Genomic DNA, 22,318 nt, shown 5'->3' with positions numbered 1-22,318 from the left:
CGGAGGAAGTGACGCGCTCTTGCCGCCACCGGAGGTGACGTATGGTTTATGGAGCGGCCTAGGAGGCGGTCCTTCGGGGAACTACAAGTCCCGGCGGGCAGCTCCCTCTCTCGAGGTTCTCCTCCGGGCTGAGCGCGGCTCGGCCTGACCGGACTACGGATCCCGGCATTCCCTGCGTCTGCCCGGGGCGGGGCGGGGCCGCTCCACGTGGTCGTTGCGGCGGGAGGGCTCGGGAGGGAGCCGGCCTCGGCCCCAGCTGACCCGGCTGCGCCCGGAATGGCTAGAAGCCCCTCGGGGGCGCCCCGCCTCGGCCCCTGCGCCCTGCCCTGGGAGACCCGGCTGTGGGAACCCGGAAGAGCGGAAGGGACGCCTCCTCCGCGCAGGCGCGGGGCTCAGTGGCCCCTGGCAACAATCCTCGGGGAAAGGAGCTTTATCCATCCATCCGTCCATCCATCCATCCATCCATCTGTCCATCTATCTATCTATCTATCTATCTATCTATCTATCACCTGTATCATCTATATATCCATCCATATCTATCAATCATCTATATCATCTATCATCCATATCTATCATCTATTTATCAACTATCACCTATATCACCTATCATCTATCACCTATATCATCTATCATCTATCCACATACACACACACAGAGTTGAGGAAACTGAGGCTTCCCCACGGCAGGCCGCTGCCTCCTGGGGTGCCGCCCCGCCCCTCCCCCCCGTGGGCCTCTCCCCTCCCCCCACAACAAACTCTCCCTCCCTGCGGGGGCCCAGCGCAGGGGCGGGACTGCCGGGGTGGCCACTTCCGCCGGATGTTTTGATGGTGAGGATGATGGGGTCCCAAAGCCGCCCCGTGGGAGCGAGGCCGGGCCAGGCCTGTGAGCGGGCGGAGTGAGGGGGCCGCGCTGTGCCACCGGCCTCACTGCTCCTCCTGCTCCCTGGGCCCGGGGCCCGGGGCCGGTCAGGCACCGGGCGGTGGCCCTGGATGTGAGGGGTCGAGGCTGAGCCACTCGCCCAAGGCCACACAGCTTCTAGACTGGTCCTGAGTCTTAAGGCCCGTGCCACCCAGTTGCCCTTTGCCACTAGCCACGTAGCCAAGAGGAGTCTGTTTCCTCAGCTGTCAGGGTTGTAGGGAGGCTGAAACGCACGATAAAAAAAGATGCTCTGCAAACCTTCCAAGAGGCTGTCACAGTGAATGCCGGAATGGCTTTGGTGGCCAGTAGACTCAACTTCCCTCAGGAGGACCTGGATTCAAATCCCACCTCTTGGCTACTTACTGTTGTGTGGCCGCCACGGGTAAACCCTTTCAGCTTTCTAAGAATTCCTGTAAGATGAAAGGAACTACATAACCCCAAAGTTCCTTTTAGTTCTAAATCTAAAATTGGGTCATTTTCTCAGATAGATTGGATAATCCAGAAGGATCAGGAGGACTTGATTGCAAATCTGGCCTCAGACACTAAGACACTGACAAGTCACCAAATGCTCCTTGCCTCAGTTCAGGGCCGTCTCCATCCATCCTGATGCATATCTGGTCTTTGGATCCAGGTGGCTCTAGAGGAGAAAGTGTCTGATGACTTAGCACAGCCCCTCCCCCCCCAAATCCAATTTAACACACTTGTGCCTTGTGCCGGCATCACCTCCCTGAAGTCATTTTTCTTTTCTGGGAGAACAAACAATATGCAGTGCTTCACCACGATGTGGAGCCGGCCCTAGGGTCTCCAAGGTATAAGACTGAAGTCAGGCTACGTGACTGGAACAGTCAAGTTCAAACCTAGAGACGGACTATTTCAGTCATCAAAGAAGCATATTTCCAAATTACTCATTGGATGATTAATTTTTCAGCCACAATAACTAACAAAGGAAAGGAAGTGTCACATCTACAAAAATCATTTTTATGGGTGACCTAAGGAACCTATTTATAAGATCCCTTGGCCTAGATAATTTGGGAAAACTTATCTGGGACAAGAGGCCTAGGTCAAATGGGAGACATGATAGCACGATGGCCAGACCACAGGACAGGCTTAAATCCCGTTTTGGATTCTTTTGACCTCTAAGGAAACCTCCCACTTTCCTTATTTGTAGAATGAAGGGGTGGAACTCGATGAGACCTTTGAGGGTCCTTCCCAATATTCTATCTGTGATTCTATGGAACTGGAGTTTTTTCCAGGTCTATTCTGTGGCAACAAGGGGAGTGTGCTACTACTAGCAAGAGGACAAACTATTCTGATAAAAATTAAAGCTTGAAAACTCAGTACATTTCCCAATGACAGACGCACATATTCACAAGATGATTAATGACAATCCTGGTCCTTTATTTCAGAAGTGTTTTAATACAATTATAGGACAGTTACAGTCACATTTAATCCACAGAATACATTTAAGGTATTAAAGGAAATAATGTACATCTTGACTATCAACACAATATAATTAAAATATTTGGTTCTTACAGTTAACTTGAGACCAACTAACCGACTGTGCTGGTTATTTCTTCATATATGCACTGCTCTTGTCACAGTATGTGAGTAAATATTCTAGGACATTTAATTCATCAATTATGAAAATGGTGCTATACCTCCCTTTCCTGTGTGAAACAGGAATAGCCTGCGATACCAGAAAAGTTTTTATTGTGAAAAATCCACAATATTAGAAAATTCTAAAAAAGTCAAATTTAAGGCAGGATACTGAAATTTTCTATACAGCCTAATCTTAAAAACAAAATGAAAACCACACATGCATTAACATACGAATATAACTGTAAAAGGCAATAATACAAACTTCAGTGCAGGTCCTACATTAAGTTTTTCAGTAGAGAAAAATAAGAGGTCACTGTTCTTTAAGCAAACCATCATCCTCACATCTCCTTCCACCAGCCAGAAGAGAATATTTTTTTTTTTCTGGCTGTCCATGAACAGCAGAACTCTTTGTGTGTGACTAAATATATAGTATCAGTTGTTGTGTGAGTGCTTGCAAATGTCTCTTTAATTAGTGTCTTGGCCAGCTTCTGCTCCGTTTGCATTCAATTTTCATGTTTGTTCTTAACCAGAGGTTTAAAACACCTCCTTAGTAAATTCAATGAATTTTAAATCTATCAAGAGTAGTGCAAAGAGGCTTAAGTCTGTGCTATTCCTCTCAAGTTTTTGGTGATGGCTTATTAAATTTTACAAACAAGAAAATATCACACTAAATCAATAGTAAAAAAAGGGACAAAAAGGCACAATAATGAGAGAAGCTGAGGAGGACATTGTTAGCACTTGTTCTGAATCCTAGTTAACTGTACAGTACTATTCATAATATACATTTTTCAGACAAGAATCAGATACCTTTTATATTGCAAAGCAATGTTTCAAAATTTCTATTTCTAATATTTGTGCTATAAGACATTGTGCTATAACTGACTGCAAAAAGGCAGTACATATTGCTTCCAATTAATAATGAAATGTTTCACAAAAACAGTATTTTTCTTTCCTGGGGCTAAGTGACTTCTGGTTCTATTGATGGAATGGAATAAGTCTGAAAAGCATCAAGTGAGCAGGAAAAACAACCTAGGAGCTCCTTACATTACATTTATTAAGTTACTTACAGATATTTAAACAAATGATAAATTCTATATGAAAAAGAGCTAAGTTCTGACATGGGATCTGCATTTTCACAACTCTATTTACTACTTATAAGGACATTACAACATTCCAAAAGAATGTTATCTGTAGATTCTACTTGAATGATTATTTAACAAAATGGATTGTTAGTGTTAGGCACTGAGTAGTTTCAAGTGTTCTTTCTTCTTTCCCCTCCCCCACCTAAATGGTTCCCAAGATCCGCCCCCATAGACAATCTTCTTTAGAAGTGTCATCCTTTGTGCAAAACAGTAGGCACATTTCACAGATTTTCAGGGTCCCTCAATCTGATTGTCCCTTTTCTATACCTGTCATTTTATAAGGAACAGAATGTAAACAATCAGCATATCTATACTTTCCTTCATTTAAATAAATTCTATGTTTTAACCTTGTGATTTTTATAAAGATTTGTAGAAAACAAAAATAAACCAAAATGATGTTTATGTGTGGAGTCAAGTGGATCTACACATGAGTGTTATTCATGAAAGTTATTATACTACAATTTCAACTTTTCCTAAGGTGGTTCTGAATTCTGTTATATACAGGTGAATTACAAAGTTTACAATAGTGTACATTAGACTAAGGCATGTTTCCCCAGATACGTCTATGGTTAAGTTCAGATTGGAGCCTACCAACACCTAGTTACTAATGTCCTGGTCATCTAATCAAGAGTCTGCTTTGATGATGTTTTCATAGCGTATAGGACATTTGGGCCACAGATAAAAAGCTATCCCTTGTTACCGAGGGATCAGAGTGTAGGTGCATGATGCTTAAGCTTTCATTCATTTCACTAGGCATAAGCATAGGTCTGTAATAATGGAATGAAGGCATTTTCCCTATACATTCAACTTTCATTCACATCAAGTTACTGAGTAAACTAAAAGACACTGTTTGTACATGGTATGACTGAATAGATGTCACAACTGTAATACACGTGTAGCAAGTGGTTTTTCCATGGGAAAAGAATGAGTAGATTTTTAATTCACAAAGTAAAGGCTTTCCTGTTTTGGCTTAGTAATTGGAAAGATATAAAAATATTAACTAATGAGCAAATCTGGAAAAACCACCAGAAATGAAGTGCCAGAGAGGAAGGATCTGAAGTTAAGGCACCAGTATTTACAACTTCAGTTGTTGGCACTCACTCTGAAAAAGGTTTTAAAGACACTGGACTCTGGCATAAATAATACAAAAGCAACATTATCCATTTTCTTGCTTCTATCAACCTTTGTACCATCCATAGTTTAATTTTTTAAACAATGCTTTATTCATCATTTATTTTGCTGCAATGAAAACAAAAGGGCAGTGAGTTTCTTTTGCTAAAATGATGTACCCTTCTCTTTGATGTTTTTCACACATACAATGGTGACCAGGATGTAAAAATAGCAAAAAAATCTTTTTTTCTTAAAGAATACATCAAATTTCTAGGGTGGGCAATAGAAAGGTAGGAGGCTGAATTGATACAGTACAATCAAACTAAGCCAAACTTATTACTCTGAATGGCTAAGGATAGTTGAAAATCTTCATTATCAAAAAGCACACATTTTAAGAAACTGGTAAAAAATTATGTTTGAAATTTGCAGCATCCCAGAATAACCTTAAAATTATAAATGGTTCTCATAAAATTCCATCATGTTAATTTTGTGACTATTGGTCCAACAGAGGTGCTGAAAATGCAAGTTTATTTAATGTACTAAATTCCATCCAAGTAGAAAAATGTACAAAAGTTCATAAATTGGCCAGGTTCATTCATCTCCTCTTACTTCCAACCATCTGAAACTCACAAATATAGAGCTTCCATCAGCTGATACCATTTAACCGTTTCTTTGCTCAAGTTGAAATCTTTTAGGGGCAGAGTTATTCCACCAAGGAAAAAATTCTCCCGCAGGGATTCTGCACTGAGCACGCTTAACTGAAGTTCTCTTTGTCTCAAAGTCTCTTTGCTGTATCCACTGTACACAAGCTGCAGTGCCCCACCCCACCCCCCCAACAAAAAGAGAGAGACAGAAAAGAAAAAATTAAGTTTGCCCTGGGGCTGGAGCTACTAGAGAAAAGTGCTGCACTGAAGGGGAAAAGCAGCCATGCTTAGAATGGTAACAGTACGTAGTGGAAAATTCTGTCTTTCAGCTGAAAATTCATTATAATGCTGCTTATAGCAAGTCTAACTCAAAGACTTCTCTCTGGAAAATAGCAAAGATAGCCTAGAATTCTTTTCAGAAAGCTATATTCTAAGTTATGTAAATGATATCTCCCTATTTCTAGGTCTAACTATTCAGTTGAAAAAGTTAACAAGAAGATTGAATTGAGCAGTAATATGCCAGATATAACAAATGAAAAAACTAATGTTACAAGCAAGTTTAAAGGATATCATTAAACATCAAATGAGATTTTTAGAAATGCTTAGGACTTTATAAAGCTTTCTCAAATGACATTTTTCCAATTTACTTTTCTAGTAACGGAAGTAATTCAATATTCTGCATTTAAAACATAAAATTCTACTAATAAGGTAGGCATGCATGGGTTTTGACTCACCATTTCATTAAATGTTGGGTTTCTAGTTTTTCGTGAAATCTTGGTTTTACGTTTTGATGTTTTATGGGGATCTGGAAGTAGATAAGTTTTTACATATGGATTTGGGTCTGCCCCATCTTCAGTGACCTATGAAGAAAAAAAACACTTTATGAATCTTCTCTCCAGTAAACAAATTGTGTGTGTGTATATATGTTCAGTAAGTCCTATATTGAGCATTAAACAATGTGCTTAAACCATAGGTTTAAAAAGACAAAAATGAAACAGTCAGTGTTCCTTGAGAAGTTTACCATGCACAAAGGTAAGCATATGTAAAATATACACAGAATAAAGAGAAGTAATTTCACAACAGTACCAATAGCTGATGGAGTCACCAGAGGTAACTGGCCCTGTACAAATCTATCCAAAGCTTATGTAACAGTCATTGTGTGATCCTTTTAATTCTGATTGCTTCCTTGCTTTCCCTCATCTCTTTCTCCTGGATTTCCTGCCTAACTATTCCTTCTTAGTCTCCTTTGCTAAATAACCCTCTATCTTTTACCAGACAGATAATCCCCAAAGTGCTATTTTATATTCTAATCTCTCCCATCTCAGCATTTGTCCTTCAGTTGACTTATCAGTTCCCACACACAGTGATAATCCTTAGTGATACAGAGATGAATTTCATTCATATCTATCTATCTATCTATCTATCTATCTATCTATCTATCTATCTATCTATTTCAATCCTACATTTCTATGTATTGTCATCTACCTCCTAGATATCTCCACCTAATGGTTCTACCAGCATCTTAAACTCAACATAACAAAATGAATATATTCTCCTAAATCTGTTCTTAAAATAAACTTTCCTATTTCTATTGATGGAGCTACTATCTTCTCAGTAAGTACCTATGGTCCACAACCTTAGAATAATCTTATTCAATCAGATGCCAAGTCATGTTTTTTTTTTTTGAAAGGCAATGGGGTTAAGTGGCTTGCCCAAGGCCACACAGCTAGGTAATTATTTAAGTGTCTGAGGTCAAATTTGAACTCAGGTCCTCTTGACTCCTGGGCCAGTGCTCTAACCACTGCCCAAGTCATGCTGATTACATATGAACATTATTTTTTGTGTCCAACTTATTTATTGCTATGAGCATTATGTTAGCCTCTTAATTTCTCTGCTTTCATTCTTTATTTAATTTTGCCACATAACTGCCAAAATAGTCTTCCTAAGATAGACATCTGACTAGATCATCTCTTCCTCAAAAATCTTTAGGGGTTCCCCACTTTTTTCTAGGACAAAACACAAAATAAAAAGTACAAACGAGGATTTAAACCCTTTTCTATAAGGCTTCCAGCTGCTTTTGCTAGCCTAATTTCATATTACCATCACTGTCATACATACTACATTTAAGTAAAGGAAATACAGTAACTTTTCCTGAACTCAACCTCCTACTGTGATACATTTGGAAACATCATACCCATTGCCTGGAATAAATTTCCTTCTCATCACCTCCTAAGATCCTTATTTGCCTCAATTCTTAGCTCAAATGTCACTTCTTCTGTAAAGCTCTCCTTGATTGCTCCTAATTGTTAGTGCTCTCTCTTTACCCAAATTATCTCGATTTTACCTAACTTTTCAGGTTAAGTACAGAGTATAAGAACTGAAGTATAGATAAGCTGAATATGGGGGAATAACAAATGCCTGTTGATTTGAAATATGTAGTGTTATAAAAACAAAAATTGAGCTTTCTTTAAAAACACTCACCAGAGGGGAATGAGTGAGCCTTTCTCATCAGAAATGGCTCAAAGAGGAAATAATACACACACTCAATAGGGTATAGAGATCTACCTTACCCTAGAAGAAAATGAGAGGAAAGGAATGGGAGAAGGGGGACGGGGATGGGGGGGGGGGTGTAGGTGATAGAAGAGAAGGAAGATCGTGGGAGAGGGTAGTCAAATACAATACACTTCTGAGGAGGGACAGGGTGAAGGCAGAGAAAAAATAGAATAGAAGTGGGGAGGAATAGAATGGAGAGAAATATAATAATAGCAACTATGGGAAAAGACAATGAAGTAACTTCTCCGATAGACTTATGATAAAGAATCCATTCCAGAAAACAGAGCTGATGTTATCTGAACAGACTGAAGTACACTTTTTTCCTCACTTCATTTCTCGTGAGGTTTCTCTTTTTTGGGAGGAAAGGGATTATGTTTACTTTCACAACAAGATTATTGTAATAATGTCAAAATAAATAAATAACCCCCCCCAAATACACACTCACCAGATCTTTGATATGCATCACCATGATGAATAGAGTGCCATTTCGGTAAGAGATAGACAATTTCACAGCTCCTCCTACTTGGCCAGAGGTAGGACTCAAGGAATTTGCATCTGAAAAAAAAAAGTATTTTCATTTTGTCCTTTTGCTATGAAATTTGCAATGAATGAAAAGTAAATAGCTTTCTAATTTATGCATAACTGAAGCTCAAAGGAGGTGAGATGGGAAGAGGCTCATATGTCCATCTCTAGAAGGAAAGCAAAAGGTCATTATATCTAATCTCTGATTTTACTAATGGTGGCCCAGGGAGGTGACTGGTACTTGCCCAATATTTAGAGCTTCTACAGAAAGCACCATCAGAAGCAGTAATGAAACACATGCTGTCTGACTCCAGAGTCAGTAATATTTGCATTTTATCATGTATATTCAATGCTTTGAAAACTCCAAAGTGCAATATAAGGTCAGGTATCATTATTCAATATAATTCAATAATTCAATCCTTTTGAACCTGTGATTTTTGGTGTGAGTGATTGTTCCCACAAGATTGTCTCTCAATTCTCATTATTATTTTTTTAATTGTTTACTGAAGGCAAGCTAGGCAATTACCAAGTATCTGAGGTCACATTTGAACTCAGGTCCCCCTGATTCCAGGGCTGGTGCTCTATCCACTGCACCACCTAACCCCCCTCTCAATTCCTTTATGCTTGAATAGATGACGATGACAAGTGGGCAAAAATTCTCCCCCCCCCCCCCCCCCCCCCCCCTTAATGTGGTGATGAGCCTCACCAAAATTAAGACATGAATTCCTGTATACCAGGCCCGTATTCTGAGTCTTTCCAAGATGGAAGGACTTGCCAGACAATGTGTTCCAGTGACTCAGCCTAGGTCAAAATCTTGCCTCAGTAAAGTACTATGGGAAGACTGAGTGAAAATAAGTTTAATAATATGAGGAAATAAATTAGCCAACCAAAACACAGAATTGTCATTTTTAAGCATTTACACTCTGTTAGAAAATCATCCCCACAGAAGAAATTAACTGGCTGGACAGATAATGAGGGGGGCAGGAATCACCTGTGTATTAGCTGTAATAATTACAGGAAGATGAGCTCAAAAGTCATTCTTAAATGACAAATATCTTTTGAAAAGCAACAATAATAACAGCTATGTGAAATTATATTTTACAACCCATCAAAGGATTTATAAAAAGCTCAAAATAAACTTTTCTACCCAGAAAATAGGTTAATATTATATTAATATTTGTAACAAATCATCATAGCCATTTTATAGAAAAGAAAACTGTTGATTAATGGTTAAGTGACTTGCCCAAGGTCATACAGTTGTTAAGTGTTGAGGCCCAGATTAAACACCAGTTCATTTTAGAGATAGGGCAATTGAGGCAAGTTCTTTCTATATCACTTCAATGTCTTCCAAATGTTATCTCTAAAGGGAGAATAGACAATCTTACCTGCAGACCTAGCAATTCCTTCAGCTTTCTCATCACGAAGTAAAGGATGAAAAAAAGTACAAACAAGATCACACTGTGTTTGAGAGGAAAAAAGTTACCTATTAGTTTAATAATTACTAAGCACATTGAAAATAAATGACATCTATAATATAATGACATTTATAAAAATCACCTCTGAAACATCTACTGAAGTACTCATCAAACTTTGTAAGTAACTGTTCAGTTCAATTTTTCTTTTGGCTGCTACATCTTTTATGTGAGTTCTTCCCAGAACCATCCTATTAGGAAAGCTAAAAAAGAAAATTTAAAGTTATTCTTGCATATACAAATCTCTAATTAAAATAGAAGAATGTCTACCCCTAAATTATGTCTTTTTTATCATGAAATTTATATAAAGTCATAATTTACAACAAAATATTCTAATGTTCAAACTCAAGGAAGCACAAATATTTTTAAGCAGTAGAGATAGCAAAGTTGAAAAAAGGATTTTAAAACTTCCAAAGATGAAAGTCTTTATCAGTTGATATACTCCATATATAAAAAAAAAGACAAACAAAAAAGTGTTTTATGAGTTGCTACAGCTAATAAAAATCACTAGGCAAATAAAAGTGACCAAACTACTCAATACATAAACCAAGAAGATGGAAGGTCCAATAAAATGGTGAAAGTTAAAAACTGGCAGGGCAGCTAGGTGGTACAGTGGACAAAAGTGCCAAGGACTGGAGTCAGGAATATCTGAGTTCAAATTTGGCCTCAGACATTTGCTAGCTGTGTGACTATGGGCAAGTCATTTAACTCTACTTGTCTCAGTTTCCCTATCTCTAAAATAAGCTGGAGAAGGAAATGGCAAACTACTCCAGTAGCTTGGCAAGAAAACCCAAAAGAGTGGTCACAAAGAGTCGAACATAGCTGAAAATGACTTAGCAACAATAACAACCAGAAATTAAATAGTTGCTCTTTGACTGGGGATGATTGAACAAAAAGGCATATGAATGTTGTAGAGTTTAGAGAAATATGAGAAAATTTATTTAGAATATGATTTAGAATAAAATAAGCCGAATCAGAAGAACGATATGCTCAGTGACTACAATATAATTTTTTTAAAACAAGTAACTAAAATGAAGCCAGTATTTCCAGAGATGATGGTCAGAAAATCAAAATGGATTATTAAAACTTAATTTTAAAAAATCACCTCTTAAATGCTACCACCCAATATCCTCAATCTCATCCTCATAGATAGCAAGTTTGAAAAGCATATTACAAACATTCCTCTCAATTCTCACAACAGTTTCCCAGGTGGCAATATCCCTGTTTTACAGGCAGAGATGAAGTAACTTAACTGGATTCCACACTAAGGATGTGGGGCAGGATTTAGTCTTCCTTGACTCCAGATGTAGTGCTCCATCCACTGTGCTGCCACACACACACACACACACACACACACACAGAGTCCCTTTCTTTTTCTTTAAAATATAATTCAGACTTGTCCAGGATCACACAGCTAATAAGTGTTTGGGGCCAAATTTAAACTCAAAACTTCCTGACTCCAGGCCCCACCAAGTTGCCTCCAACAAATGCTAACTAGGTAACTGGAGGATACAACATGTAAACAAGTTAGTGGTATAGCAGGAGGAAAACAGCACTAACACCTAGGGCAGATCAGGGAGGTGGCCCCTGAAATAAGAATGAAGAATTAATCTCTAAAACTCAGATCTAATGAGGCAGGGAGGATAGCTTGGAACAATAAATGGATGTGTGAGATGGAGTATTAGAGTTAAGAAACATGTTGCTAGTACTCTGATTTGCCTGGAAAGTAGATTGAATAAAAAGACATCGTTTGAAATAAGATGTTAAAAGTATGTGAAATATTAAGAAATCATAAACAAAAATCTATTATTAGAACCAAATGAAAACAGAATCTATCTCCTGAAATTCCAAAAGGAAAATTACCAAAAATGTCATAACCAAAATCCATAGCTCCCACATAAAAGAAAAAATATTGAAAACATCCAGAAAGAAAGGGACCACAATCAGGATTATATAAGACCTAGCAGCCTGTTCTATAAAAGGGAGATCTTATAATACAAAATTCTAAAAGTCAAAAGATATAGTATTACAACCAAGCATAACTTACCCTGTCAAGTTATAAAGAGAAAAATGGGACCTTAAACATTTCTGATGTAAATAGTAGAGGAAAGTGAAAACTATGAAATATAAACACAGGAGTCTAAAGAAACTTAGAAAATGTATTTGAGCAATTTTATGATGCTGCAATGTTAATTTTGAATTTTTGGACAGAACTGTTATGTGGTTTCTTCTGTTTATTATTCTTACATTTTACATTTTCCCCTTTCTCTCAATTTTTAATTTAGGGCTAAAGAGTAAAAAGGGGAGAGTCACTTAAACAGTTTGTATTTTTTAATGCACAATATAAAACAGAAGAGTCAGAAGGAAGTATAGACAAGCAGGTAGAATTATTGCAAATATAATGTGTTGATCTTATCTATTTTCTTCCTTTCTGGGTTTTTGGGTTTTTTTTTAGGTTTTTGCAAGGCAAATGGGGTAAAGTGGCTTGCCCAAGGCCACACAGCTAGGTAATTATTAAGTGTCTGAGACTGGATTTGAACCCAGGTACTCCTGACTCCAGGGCTGGTGCTTTATACACTGCGCCACCTAGCCACCCCCCTTTCTGTTTTTCAATCAAGGTTAAGTTACTTGTCAAGAGTCACACACAACTAGTAAGTGTCTGAGGTCAAATTTGAATTCAGGTCCTTCACCCTCCAGGTTCAGTGCTCTCTTTACTGTACCATCTAACTGCCCTGCTTTGTATTTATGTTCATATGTGTACACACACACACACACACACACACACACACACACACACACACACTTTCAAAAGCAAGCAATATAAACATTTTGGAAAGCAATTTGGAATTACACTAATAAAGTGGCTAAATTTCCAAATATTTTGAACCATACTTTTGTTATTGGGCATAAACTTCAAGGAAACTATCAATTAAAAAAATGCCCATATACTCCAACATAAGTACTGTATCATTTTTCTATGTGTGATAATTGGAATTGGAAACAAGGTAAGTGTCCAATTAAGACTGAACAAACTGCAGTGTATGAACAAAATGGAATACTACTGTGCTATAAAAAAGACGCATATGATAAAATATAGAGAAGCATGCAAAGATTTACACAAACTGATATGGAGTAAATAAAATAAGTATAGCCAAAAAAACCCAACAGACACAGTAGCTACAACAATTTAAATGGAAAGAATGAAATACTAAAAAGTTTAAGTAAACGTAAAAATGTAATAAATGTTAAAAAAAAAAAGATTAAGATCAAATGGGCCTTAAATGAAGAAATTTGAGAAGACACCCGTAACCTACCCTTTGTAGAGGTGAGAAATGCAGTTACTAAATACTGCACATGTTTTAGGACCTTTTTCAATGTATGATTGTTGTGTTGGCTCTCAGGAGGAGAAAAAGAGGAGGGATGTAAGAAATGGAAAATATCAGAATTTTTTTTCCCAGAAAACAATATGAAATAGAGATTCATGGTTTCATGAATTCATGGTTTCTTTTGGACTTCTTAATATATGAATAGGGACTTTTTTGGTGTAAAATTTCAAAAAAATTTTTTTAAATGTGGAAGCAACATTATTATAGTTTTCAATGCCATTATAAGGAGTACTGTATTTTATCTTTTAGATAACAGGTAATCACTGAAGGTTTTTGAAAGATTATGACATAGTCAAGATCTATGACTTGCCAAGCTACACTGGCAGCTTTGGAAAAGATGAATTTGAGAGGGAAGATAATAGAAACACAGAGATCAAAAAGGGGCTTACAACAATAATTCAGGAAAGAAGTAAAGAAGGCCTGAAAAGGAATGGTGTCAATGTGACTAGACAGAAAGGAATAGTATGACAATAGAAAGAAATAATAGCTGATTAGATCAGGGAGGGAAGATTTATAGACAACTTAGTTATGAACCTAGGTGACTGGTAATCATATTGCAGTCAAGTTTGTAAAAGATTATGAGCAATTACACACACACACACACACACACACACACACACACACGAGCAAAGAGATTCCAGTGAGCAGAGGGATGCAAAAGCTTATAGTACAGGTCAGAAATGGAATGTGTATTGTTCAAGGACAGGATCAGCTAAGTAGGTTGAAGATCACCACTAGAATGTTGGCCAATTAAAATTTTTTTTCTAAAACCACAGGAACTTATTAACCAACATATTTACTCATCAGTGTGCATGTGTGTGTGTGTATATATATATATATTGAGTAAACTTTATTAGTAATTCTAGTGGTATTTTTAACAGCCACTTTGATATATATTTTCTAAAAAAAGAAAAAATATTTTAATACACTGGGCCTATCTAGTCTTGAATTTTAATAATGAAGACAAATAGTAGTGGAGGGTGGATTCTTCTTAGGCCCATTTGATCACAGTATATACTAAACAAAAATTCTCAAGTGCTCAAAGAGGAGATCTGAAACTGAAATAGGCAGTAGGATGAATATAATATAACATTTCACATGATGTTTATTTGACAATGATTTTGCAAAGTGATTCATTTTTGGTAAAAGAAATATTAAATATCTCCTTATGCAATGATTAAGGATGACAATGACTCTTCCCCCTAGAACCAAAGTGTTAAAATCACTATTTTCTGCTGATTATACTAATAAATAGCAAACCCTCTAGCTAAAATAAATTTCTACAGAATTTAATCATGTTTGTCTTTAGATGTTTGTCACTATTTACAGAATTATAAGAAATTCCTCAATTTCATTTGATAAAAAATTTAGTTTACATAAAAAACTGTAAATGTAGATGATTGAGTACATACCCTGGTAACTTCCAAAGTGGAAAAAGAATACTAAGCTTGTTGTGAAGTTCCTGAAATTCATCAAATGTTCGGAAGACAAATGAAGGTTCAATTTGTCCTTCTCTCAAAATTCGTACTACATAAACCTGAAAAAGAAAATATCTAAAATTCAACATTATTACTATAATAAAGATTTTTCTTCTTCCCCTTCATTTTTACAAATCTGCCATCTAGGAAGGTAGTGAGCTATAACAGTGCTTAGTACTCAAAGATAATTGTTTTAAATTATTAAGAGTAAAAAAAGTAAAAGTCTTTTATGTTTAATATTCAAAGTAATAAATTAGGGAACCAGAAAGTACGTAGCTCAGTTGAAATTCATTATAAATCTAACATTGTATTACCACCTTACTTAGTGACACCATTTTTGATAGTACTTAAATGGTAGACTTTAATTTGGCACCTGGGGGTAATTATGCTTCGTTTTGTTTTTTATTTTTGCAAGGCAATGGGATTAAGTGACTTCCCAAAATCACACAGCTAAGTTTGTATTATGTGTCTTAGAGTGAATTTGAACTCTAATCCTTCTTATTCCAGGCCAGTGCTCTATCCATTGCACCACCTAATTGTCCCCTATAATTGTGTTTTAAAGGACAAATGGCTAGTCAAAAAGACTCAAGAAACATTAAGAATATTGAAATTACTTTAATACTTTGGTTTCTTAACATTGGATTATTCATTAAGAAAATTAAAAAATGACATAAAATAATTCAGAAAATAGCATAAAGGAAATGGAAGGGGCCAGGAAAAGAGGTTAACAAAATATGGACATAAGTCTACAAATGATTCAGAACTTACATAATGTTTATCTGGGTTGTATTTCTTATGGTATGTGAAAACAGAAACTTCCTTGATTCGACCATCTTGTTTAAAGGAATATGTTTTTGGTGCAAATGACAGAATGGGCTCATCATTAGAAGGAAGGCCGGAAAAACGAAGTTGAGCAAGATTATGAATAAAGAAATTAAACTTTGTAGCAATGCTCCCCAAACTCGATTCAATCAACCTATAGAAATACCAAGAAATTAAAAAGCAATTAATTACTGCTATCTTTGAATGCTTTTTGAAAAGAAAAATATGTCTGCATTTCAAACAAGGTTCAAGGTTGCTCTCAGATTTCCTTTGTTAAAATGGACCAAGCCCCATTATAATGTCTCTGTAAAACAACAAATTTACACTAGGTGACTTCTTAATCATTTCTTTTCTGTCTATGCAATAACTTTTATTTTACTAGGCCCTAAAGAACACAGGCTATTTACAAAAGCATATGAGGATTAGGGAACAAGTGGTATGAAGTCACAATGTTCACTCTATCTTTTCTATTCACTAGCACACTAAGTAAAGTGAATATGCATGAAGGCTAGTGGTAGTTCCTTTATCTAAACAAATTTCCTTCATTGATTACATAATTAGAAATGCAAGAGGATTAACTCCTCTTCCAAAAAAAGACAGGTAGGGGAAAAAATAATTCAATATACAACAAAATATTCATAATAGCATTCTCTGTGATAGCAAAGGATTGGTAAACAAAGTGGGTACCCATCAAATGGAACATATTAAAAGGTTAAAAAAGTCATGATATACATGAACTGTAAAATAAGAAATGAGAAATAAGGATTTCTTAGGCACATGAGAATAATATTGTTTAAATAATCCTTTAGAGTTTGCAAAGTACCTTACATATATGAACTTGGTTTTGGTTGAGGAAAATAATATGGAAAAAGTACAGTAACCTGCAAAAATGGAGAATGTACCCCAACACCAATAAAATTACAGATATTCTAAATATGTTATAATGGATTGCTTTCAATAGAGCCATATTTCTGAAAAGTAATTTTTCTAATTTTTATAAATGGAATTAGACTCTAATTGTCCTTTGGTTCCTGAAATTTAAAAGATAAAAGGATGACAGAGTCATAGGGTTAGTATTGAAATGGATCTCAGAGGTCATTTAGTCTAATTCCTTAATTTTTATTTTTATTTTTTTAGGTTTTTGCAAGGCAAATGGGGTTAAGTGGCTTGCCCAAGGCCACACAGCTAGGTAATTATTAAGTGTCTGAGACCAGATTTGTACCCAGGTACTCCTGACTCCAGGGATGGTGCATTATCCACTGTGCCACCTAGCTGCCCCTGTCACCTAACCGCCCCAAATCTGTAGTTTTTAAAAAGGTATTTCATACCTTGTAAAGAAAATAGTAGCTTCTGCATCTGTAGTTTGAGGCTGAAGAGCATCTCTGACATATTTCAAATCCTGAATGCTTGTAAGTTCTGGTAACCCTGAAGGAATCATCTTTAGAAGAAAAACAGAGAATTTGAGCTAAATGTTAATTTCAAATAAAAAAAATCCAAATTGCAAACTTATTTGGAATAAGCAACATAAATGATTACAGATTCATAAAGACTGTTTTTAGAATTTGTTAAAGTGAGATCATAAATATCATTTAGTCCAACCCCACTTTCAAATGAAGGAACAAAGGTCAAGAGACATTAAGCAACCTGACCAAGGTAAGAACCAGAGAAGAACTCTAGTTCTTCCTGATCCTAATTCAGTTCTTTTTAACTCTACCATGTCACATTTAGTCAACCCTTAAAATGTTTGGCAAGGGACCAACAATGGAGTAAGAAGATCTCAGTTCAACTCCTGCCTATGATACGGATTGGGTGACCATGGGCAAGTCACCCAGGTGACCCAGGCAACTCTCTTAGACTATTGCTTATAGACTGGCTGTTGATTAGCATTAGTGGAGCATGTTTCCACCCTGGTAGTGTGTACCACAGGTCTAAACCCCCCCGCCCCCAGCCCTAATCCCTGCCTTAAAAATATTTAAGGATGCATTTTGTCATTTTCTCAAATTTTTACATCTAAACCATGAATCTTTTATAAAGAAATATGAAAGTTACCAATGAAAGAAGGTTAAGAAAGAGATTGGTTTGCTTTCTTATCAAGTTATAGGCCTGGCAACAGAGGTCCACAAATAACTGGAAACGAATGGTAGGTTTTTCACCTCCATTAATGACATATGCCATGTCTGAGGTTAGCACAAAAGGAGCCCGATCCCTGTTTTAAAAACAGCAAAAGATGCAAACATATTCAAATAATATTATTAAAATGTTAAAATAAACATTGTTTATCACGGTGATATTAAACAATTAACCAAAACTAAGCTTGCTGTAGGCTCAATATCAAGCAGTCTCAATTCTGGTTTTCTACATTAGTAATTCATATGTTTAGTGCAACAAGTAAAGCATAATTATTTAAAATAAGCTACTGTCTACTTTGATAAATCAATGATCTCAATCCAGAAAGGTATTCATAATTCTAGAACCTTTTTTGAGTTAATATTATTGCTATTTTTGCTTTTTTGTTGTTTTTGTTTTTTTTGTTTTTGCAAGGCAGTGGGGATAAGTGACTTGCTGTGGGTCACACAGCTAGGTAATTATTAAGCATCTGAAGTCAGATTTGAACTTAGAAGTCTTCCTGACTCCAGGGCCAGTGCTCTATCCATTGTACCAACTAGCTGCCCCCTTTAATGGTATTTACAAAACTACAAATATAGAGATAAAACCACAAGTTCATCTGTTTTTACAAGGAATGGTGCAATTCAAAAAATAATTATCAATCAGGAAAATTAGAAAGCTTTTTTATTTAGGGTTCAACAGATATTACTAATTTAGGATCCTTTAGGATCCTTCCAGTCATTTAGGGGCAGCTAGGTGGCACACTGACTAGAGCTCCGGCCCTGAGAACCTGAGTTCAAATCCAGCCTCAAACACTTAATAATTACCTAGCTGTGTGACCCTGGGCAAATCACTTAACCCCACAACAATCACTGATTCCAATTTAGTGGAATCTATTCATTATAACTCAAAACGTTAAAATCTTGTAACTGAGGTCAAAAACAAACCACTAAGAATCAAGAATAATAGTAGGTATGGGTAATAACTTTTAAATTAAAAGGAACATCTGCTTTCATTCTAAAATTCTTATTTAGCTAAACAAACCTTTTAAAACTACCAAACATTTGTGCATGACCCAAAAATTTTCCGAAGTCAATGTGAAACATATGTCCTGTACTTCGTAGCATTATGTTGTCATTGTGTCGATCACAGATTCCTAATACATAGGTGGCTACACAGCATCCAGCACATGAATAGATGAAATTCTCAGAAGCCTGTAATGAGAAAAACTGTAATGACTGTCAGCTACACAAAAATTATATAATTTTGCTGCTGAAGCATCTTTGAAAAAAAAATTTCCCCTTTGTTAAAAAAACAAAATAAAATATATTCCTCAAGGTCACAAAATGTCCAAGTCAGGGTTTTAATAGGTTCATATGACTATTTTTTTTTTTTAGGTTTTTGCAAGGCAAACGGGGTTAAGTGGCTTGCCCAAGGCCACACAGCTAGGTAAATTAAGTGTCTGAGACCGGATTTGAACCCAGGTACTCCTGACTCCAGGGCCAGTGCTTTATCCACTACGCCACCTAGCTGCCCCAATATGACTTTTTAATCTTGTGACTGAGTCCACCTCAACCCAATTCCTTCCTACTGCTAATTAGCAAACAAATCCCTCTAGCCCCTGAAAATATCTAATTTCTCAGACAGGATGCTTTTCTATCCATTGGCAATTTCTCATGCAGTATGCTCTTTGAGTCCACTGTGTAAGTGGCAATTTTCTAGCCAATTTCACAAGATGAAACAGGAGAAAAGTCTATTCTAGCCTTTTTGGGTATTTTTTAGAGACACAGTCTCCCTCTCTCACACACAAACTAAAAATGTAGTGGCCTCACTAGTCTAATTCCAATACAAATCAGCTTGCATGGAAACGTCAGTCCGCCACATTTCTCTAGCCAGTTTGGGGACCCTCTCCTTTTGGGGTTCACCATATTGGGACCAGACTTAAGCCTGGAACCCTAGCTGGATCAGATGATGAAAATTCCCAAACTCAAGCAATTCCCCAGCAACAAGAACTACTAAGAGGTGCCACCACGTCAGGCAAAAGGTATATTCTGGTTCAGAAAAATTCAGATCAAACTATATACTAGACTCAATTTATATTCCACAACATATAACCATGAAAGTAATGATCAGTATTCATCTGACATTTGTAGACATCATGGGACAAGTTGCTTAATATCATAAAGCCACACAAAGGTCAGTTCAATCTGTCCTAAGTAGTCATGTTATTATTTACATTTTATAAAAAAGAGAAATAAGGACAGAAAGGTATACAATTGGGGCGGCTAGGTGGCATAGTGGATAAAGCACCAGCCTTGGAGTCAGGAGTACCTGGGTTCAAATCTGATCTCAGACAACTTAATAATTACCTAGCTGTGTGGCCTTAGGCAAGCCACTTAACCCCATTTGCCTTGAAAAAAAAAACCATAAAAAAAAAAGGTATACAATTCCTGGGATAAAGTTTTTATATTTACCCTTTTTTTCTTGCCCCTGAATCTTCAGACCACATCTAGGATCCATTGTATATTTAAAATGTCAAATTGAATTTACTTTATATGGCATATAAAGTGATGAGCAACTTACTCATAGCCACAAGGAAATCAAAAGTAAGAAAGATTGTCTCTGCTTTCCATTACAATGTTGAAACCACATCCAAAAGGCAAAAGTGTCTTAAATCATTTTTTTTAAAAAAGTTGGAAAGATCTGCAATTATCCACTGAAATCACTAGATGGTGCTCCTTGTAAATAAGATAAAATGTTGCCATTGCCTTTTTAGAGACAGGTAAAACTTAAGAGTTACTCAAACTGACCAAAACATCAACAAATGGAGATATAAAATATGCTGCTTGTAAGGAACCATAAAATAGGTAGATAAGAAAAATCTGAAGGAATAAAAATTGATAAATTGATTACCAGTATTATCATTTTATAACTTTCTGATTCTCACACCATTTGCTGTTCATACCACTAAAATTACTTTTCCTACTAAAAATCAAAGGATTACAGATTTAGAGGGAAAAGAGACCATGTCCAAGACTTTTATTGTATAATCTTATCTCAAAGAGGATGAAAGTGGGATGACAATATTTTCCTGATTACCATTTATTCATTTTTGGTGACAAAAAAACATTTTTAAAAAATCATTAAGATTAATTTCCAGTAAATTCCAGAATTAATGTTTACCTTTTCATATTCTTCTTCAGAGGGATTATACTTCCTCAGCCATTCTGCCAGTGGTTTATCTTTAAAGGATCCCGTCACTCCATATTCTACTTGGATTTTCCTGAGTGTGTCTGAAGCAGGGACAAGCTCCACCATACCTTTAAGAGACAAAAAGTTTATTAGTAGTGCTGATATATCTAAACAAGCAATCTTATCCAACACATATTTACTAAGCACCTTCTATATACAGAATATTGCTGGGACAAAGTTTAGCTAAGATACTTCTTGATCTTTTTTTTTTTTTGCAAGGCAAATGGGGTTAAGTGGTGTGCCCAAGGCCACACAGCTAGGTAATTATTAAGTGTCTGAGACCGGATTTGAACCCAGATACTCCTGACTCCAAGGCCGGTGCTTTATCCACTATGCCACCTAGCCTTCTTGATCTTAAGAAGCTATGGTTTAGTACAAGTAAAAGATTCAACTCAAGATATGCAATATTATGCAAGTATATTAGATAGTTCTAAAAGATAATACAATGAAAGGTCTGAGGAGAAAAGGCAAAAAGGTATAAGGGAATGCGGAAAACATTCATAGAATTTAAGGTGAGTTTTAAAGGAAACACAGGAATTTGAGATAAGAACAAAAGAAGAGAGACAGAATTCCAGTCAAAGGGATAATGGGAGCAAAAGTATGAAGGTAAGAAAGTACATAGTATGTATGTTTGGTAGAATTAGAGAATGCATGCAAAAGTAATAATATAAGGCTGGAAAAGCAGAGACACCATATTGTAGAGGGTCTTTGAAGAAAAGAATTTCAATTTTACTCAGGAAGAAACAAATACATTGAATGTTTTTAAGCAGTGATCTATAAATAAGAAAGATTGCCCTGGCAGTGGCATTAAAAGAAAAATTGCTAGAGAAAGAGAACAAATGTTCTCTTGTAAAAAAAAGAATGCAATAGCCCAGAAAAATGATAATTAGTAATGGGAATAGATAGAATGGAATGTAGGGAAACAAGCTGAAGAGGTAAACAGAGAGCCTTATTAACTGATGGAGATGAAATGCAGAGAAGAATTTATTTAACCCCAATTTTATAAACCTAGAGAAAGAGGGTATACGTAGTGTTACAGATAAGTGAGAGTCTTAGATGAGTGAGGAGAAAGTGGAAGAAAAGTCAATTATAGGGGAAAACTTGTTTCAGAATCTCTGAGGATGGCCACACAGAAATGTCTTGCAGATAACATGGGTCTAGAGCTCAGAAGACAGAGGCAGCAACTAAAATCACAGGACTAAGAGAAGAAAAGAATATTAAATCTAAATGCATGAGAAAGAAGAGGCTGGGAAAAGGATGAAAATCCAAGAAAGACAATAAAAAGGTGATTAGAGAAGCTGAGGAAAAACTGAA

General features: G+C 36.4%; 1 protein-coding gene across 3 annotated transcripts in view; it reads right to left on the bottom strand.

Moving 5' to 3' along the window:
* Positions 1 to 2,295: 2,295 nt before the first annotated feature.
* Positions 2,296 to 22,318, bottom strand: part of PIK3C2A (phosphatidylinositol-4-phosphate 3-kinase catalytic subunit type 2 alpha) — a 192,084-nt gene continuing 172,061 nt past the window's right edge. For all 3 annotated transcript variants that reach the window (XM_074230187.1, XM_074230184.1, XM_074230185.1), the window contains 11 exons: positions 20,936 to 21,072; positions 18,797 to 18,966; positions 17,696 to 17,852; positions 16,975 to 17,084; positions 15,593 to 15,800; positions 14,759 to 14,883; positions 10,046 to 10,163; positions 9,874 to 9,946; positions 8,412 to 8,521; positions 6,148 to 6,273; positions 2,296 to 5,578 (listed from right to left, as the gene is read on the bottom strand). In XM_074230187.1, coding sequence (XP_074086288.1) covers positions 5,396 to 5,578; positions 6,148 to 6,273; positions 8,412 to 8,521; positions 9,874 to 9,946; positions 10,046 to 10,163; positions 14,759 to 14,883; positions 15,593 to 15,800; positions 16,975 to 17,084; positions 17,696 to 17,852; positions 18,797 to 18,966; positions 20,936 to 21,072 — 1,517 coding nt within the window. In that variant the 3' untranslated portion in view covers positions 2,296 to 5,395. The remainder of the gene's footprint in view (positions 5,579 to 6,147; positions 6,274 to 8,411; positions 8,522 to 9,873; positions 9,947 to 10,045; positions 10,164 to 14,758; positions 14,884 to 15,592; positions 15,801 to 16,974; positions 17,085 to 17,695; positions 17,853 to 18,796; positions 18,967 to 20,935; positions 21,073 to 22,318) is intronic.

This window comes from Macrotis lagotis, chromosome 3 (genome assembly GCF_037893015.1).
Source record: "Macrotis lagotis isolate mMagLag1 chromosome 3, bilby.v1.9.chrom.fasta, whole genome shotgun sequence".
NCBI classification, from domain to species: domain Eukaryota; kingdom Metazoa; phylum Chordata; class Mammalia; order Peramelemorphia; family Peramelidae; genus Macrotis; species Macrotis lagotis.
The sequence above is the reverse complement of the archived record's forward strand: the minus strand, read 5'-3'. Positions and strand labels throughout refer to the sequence as shown.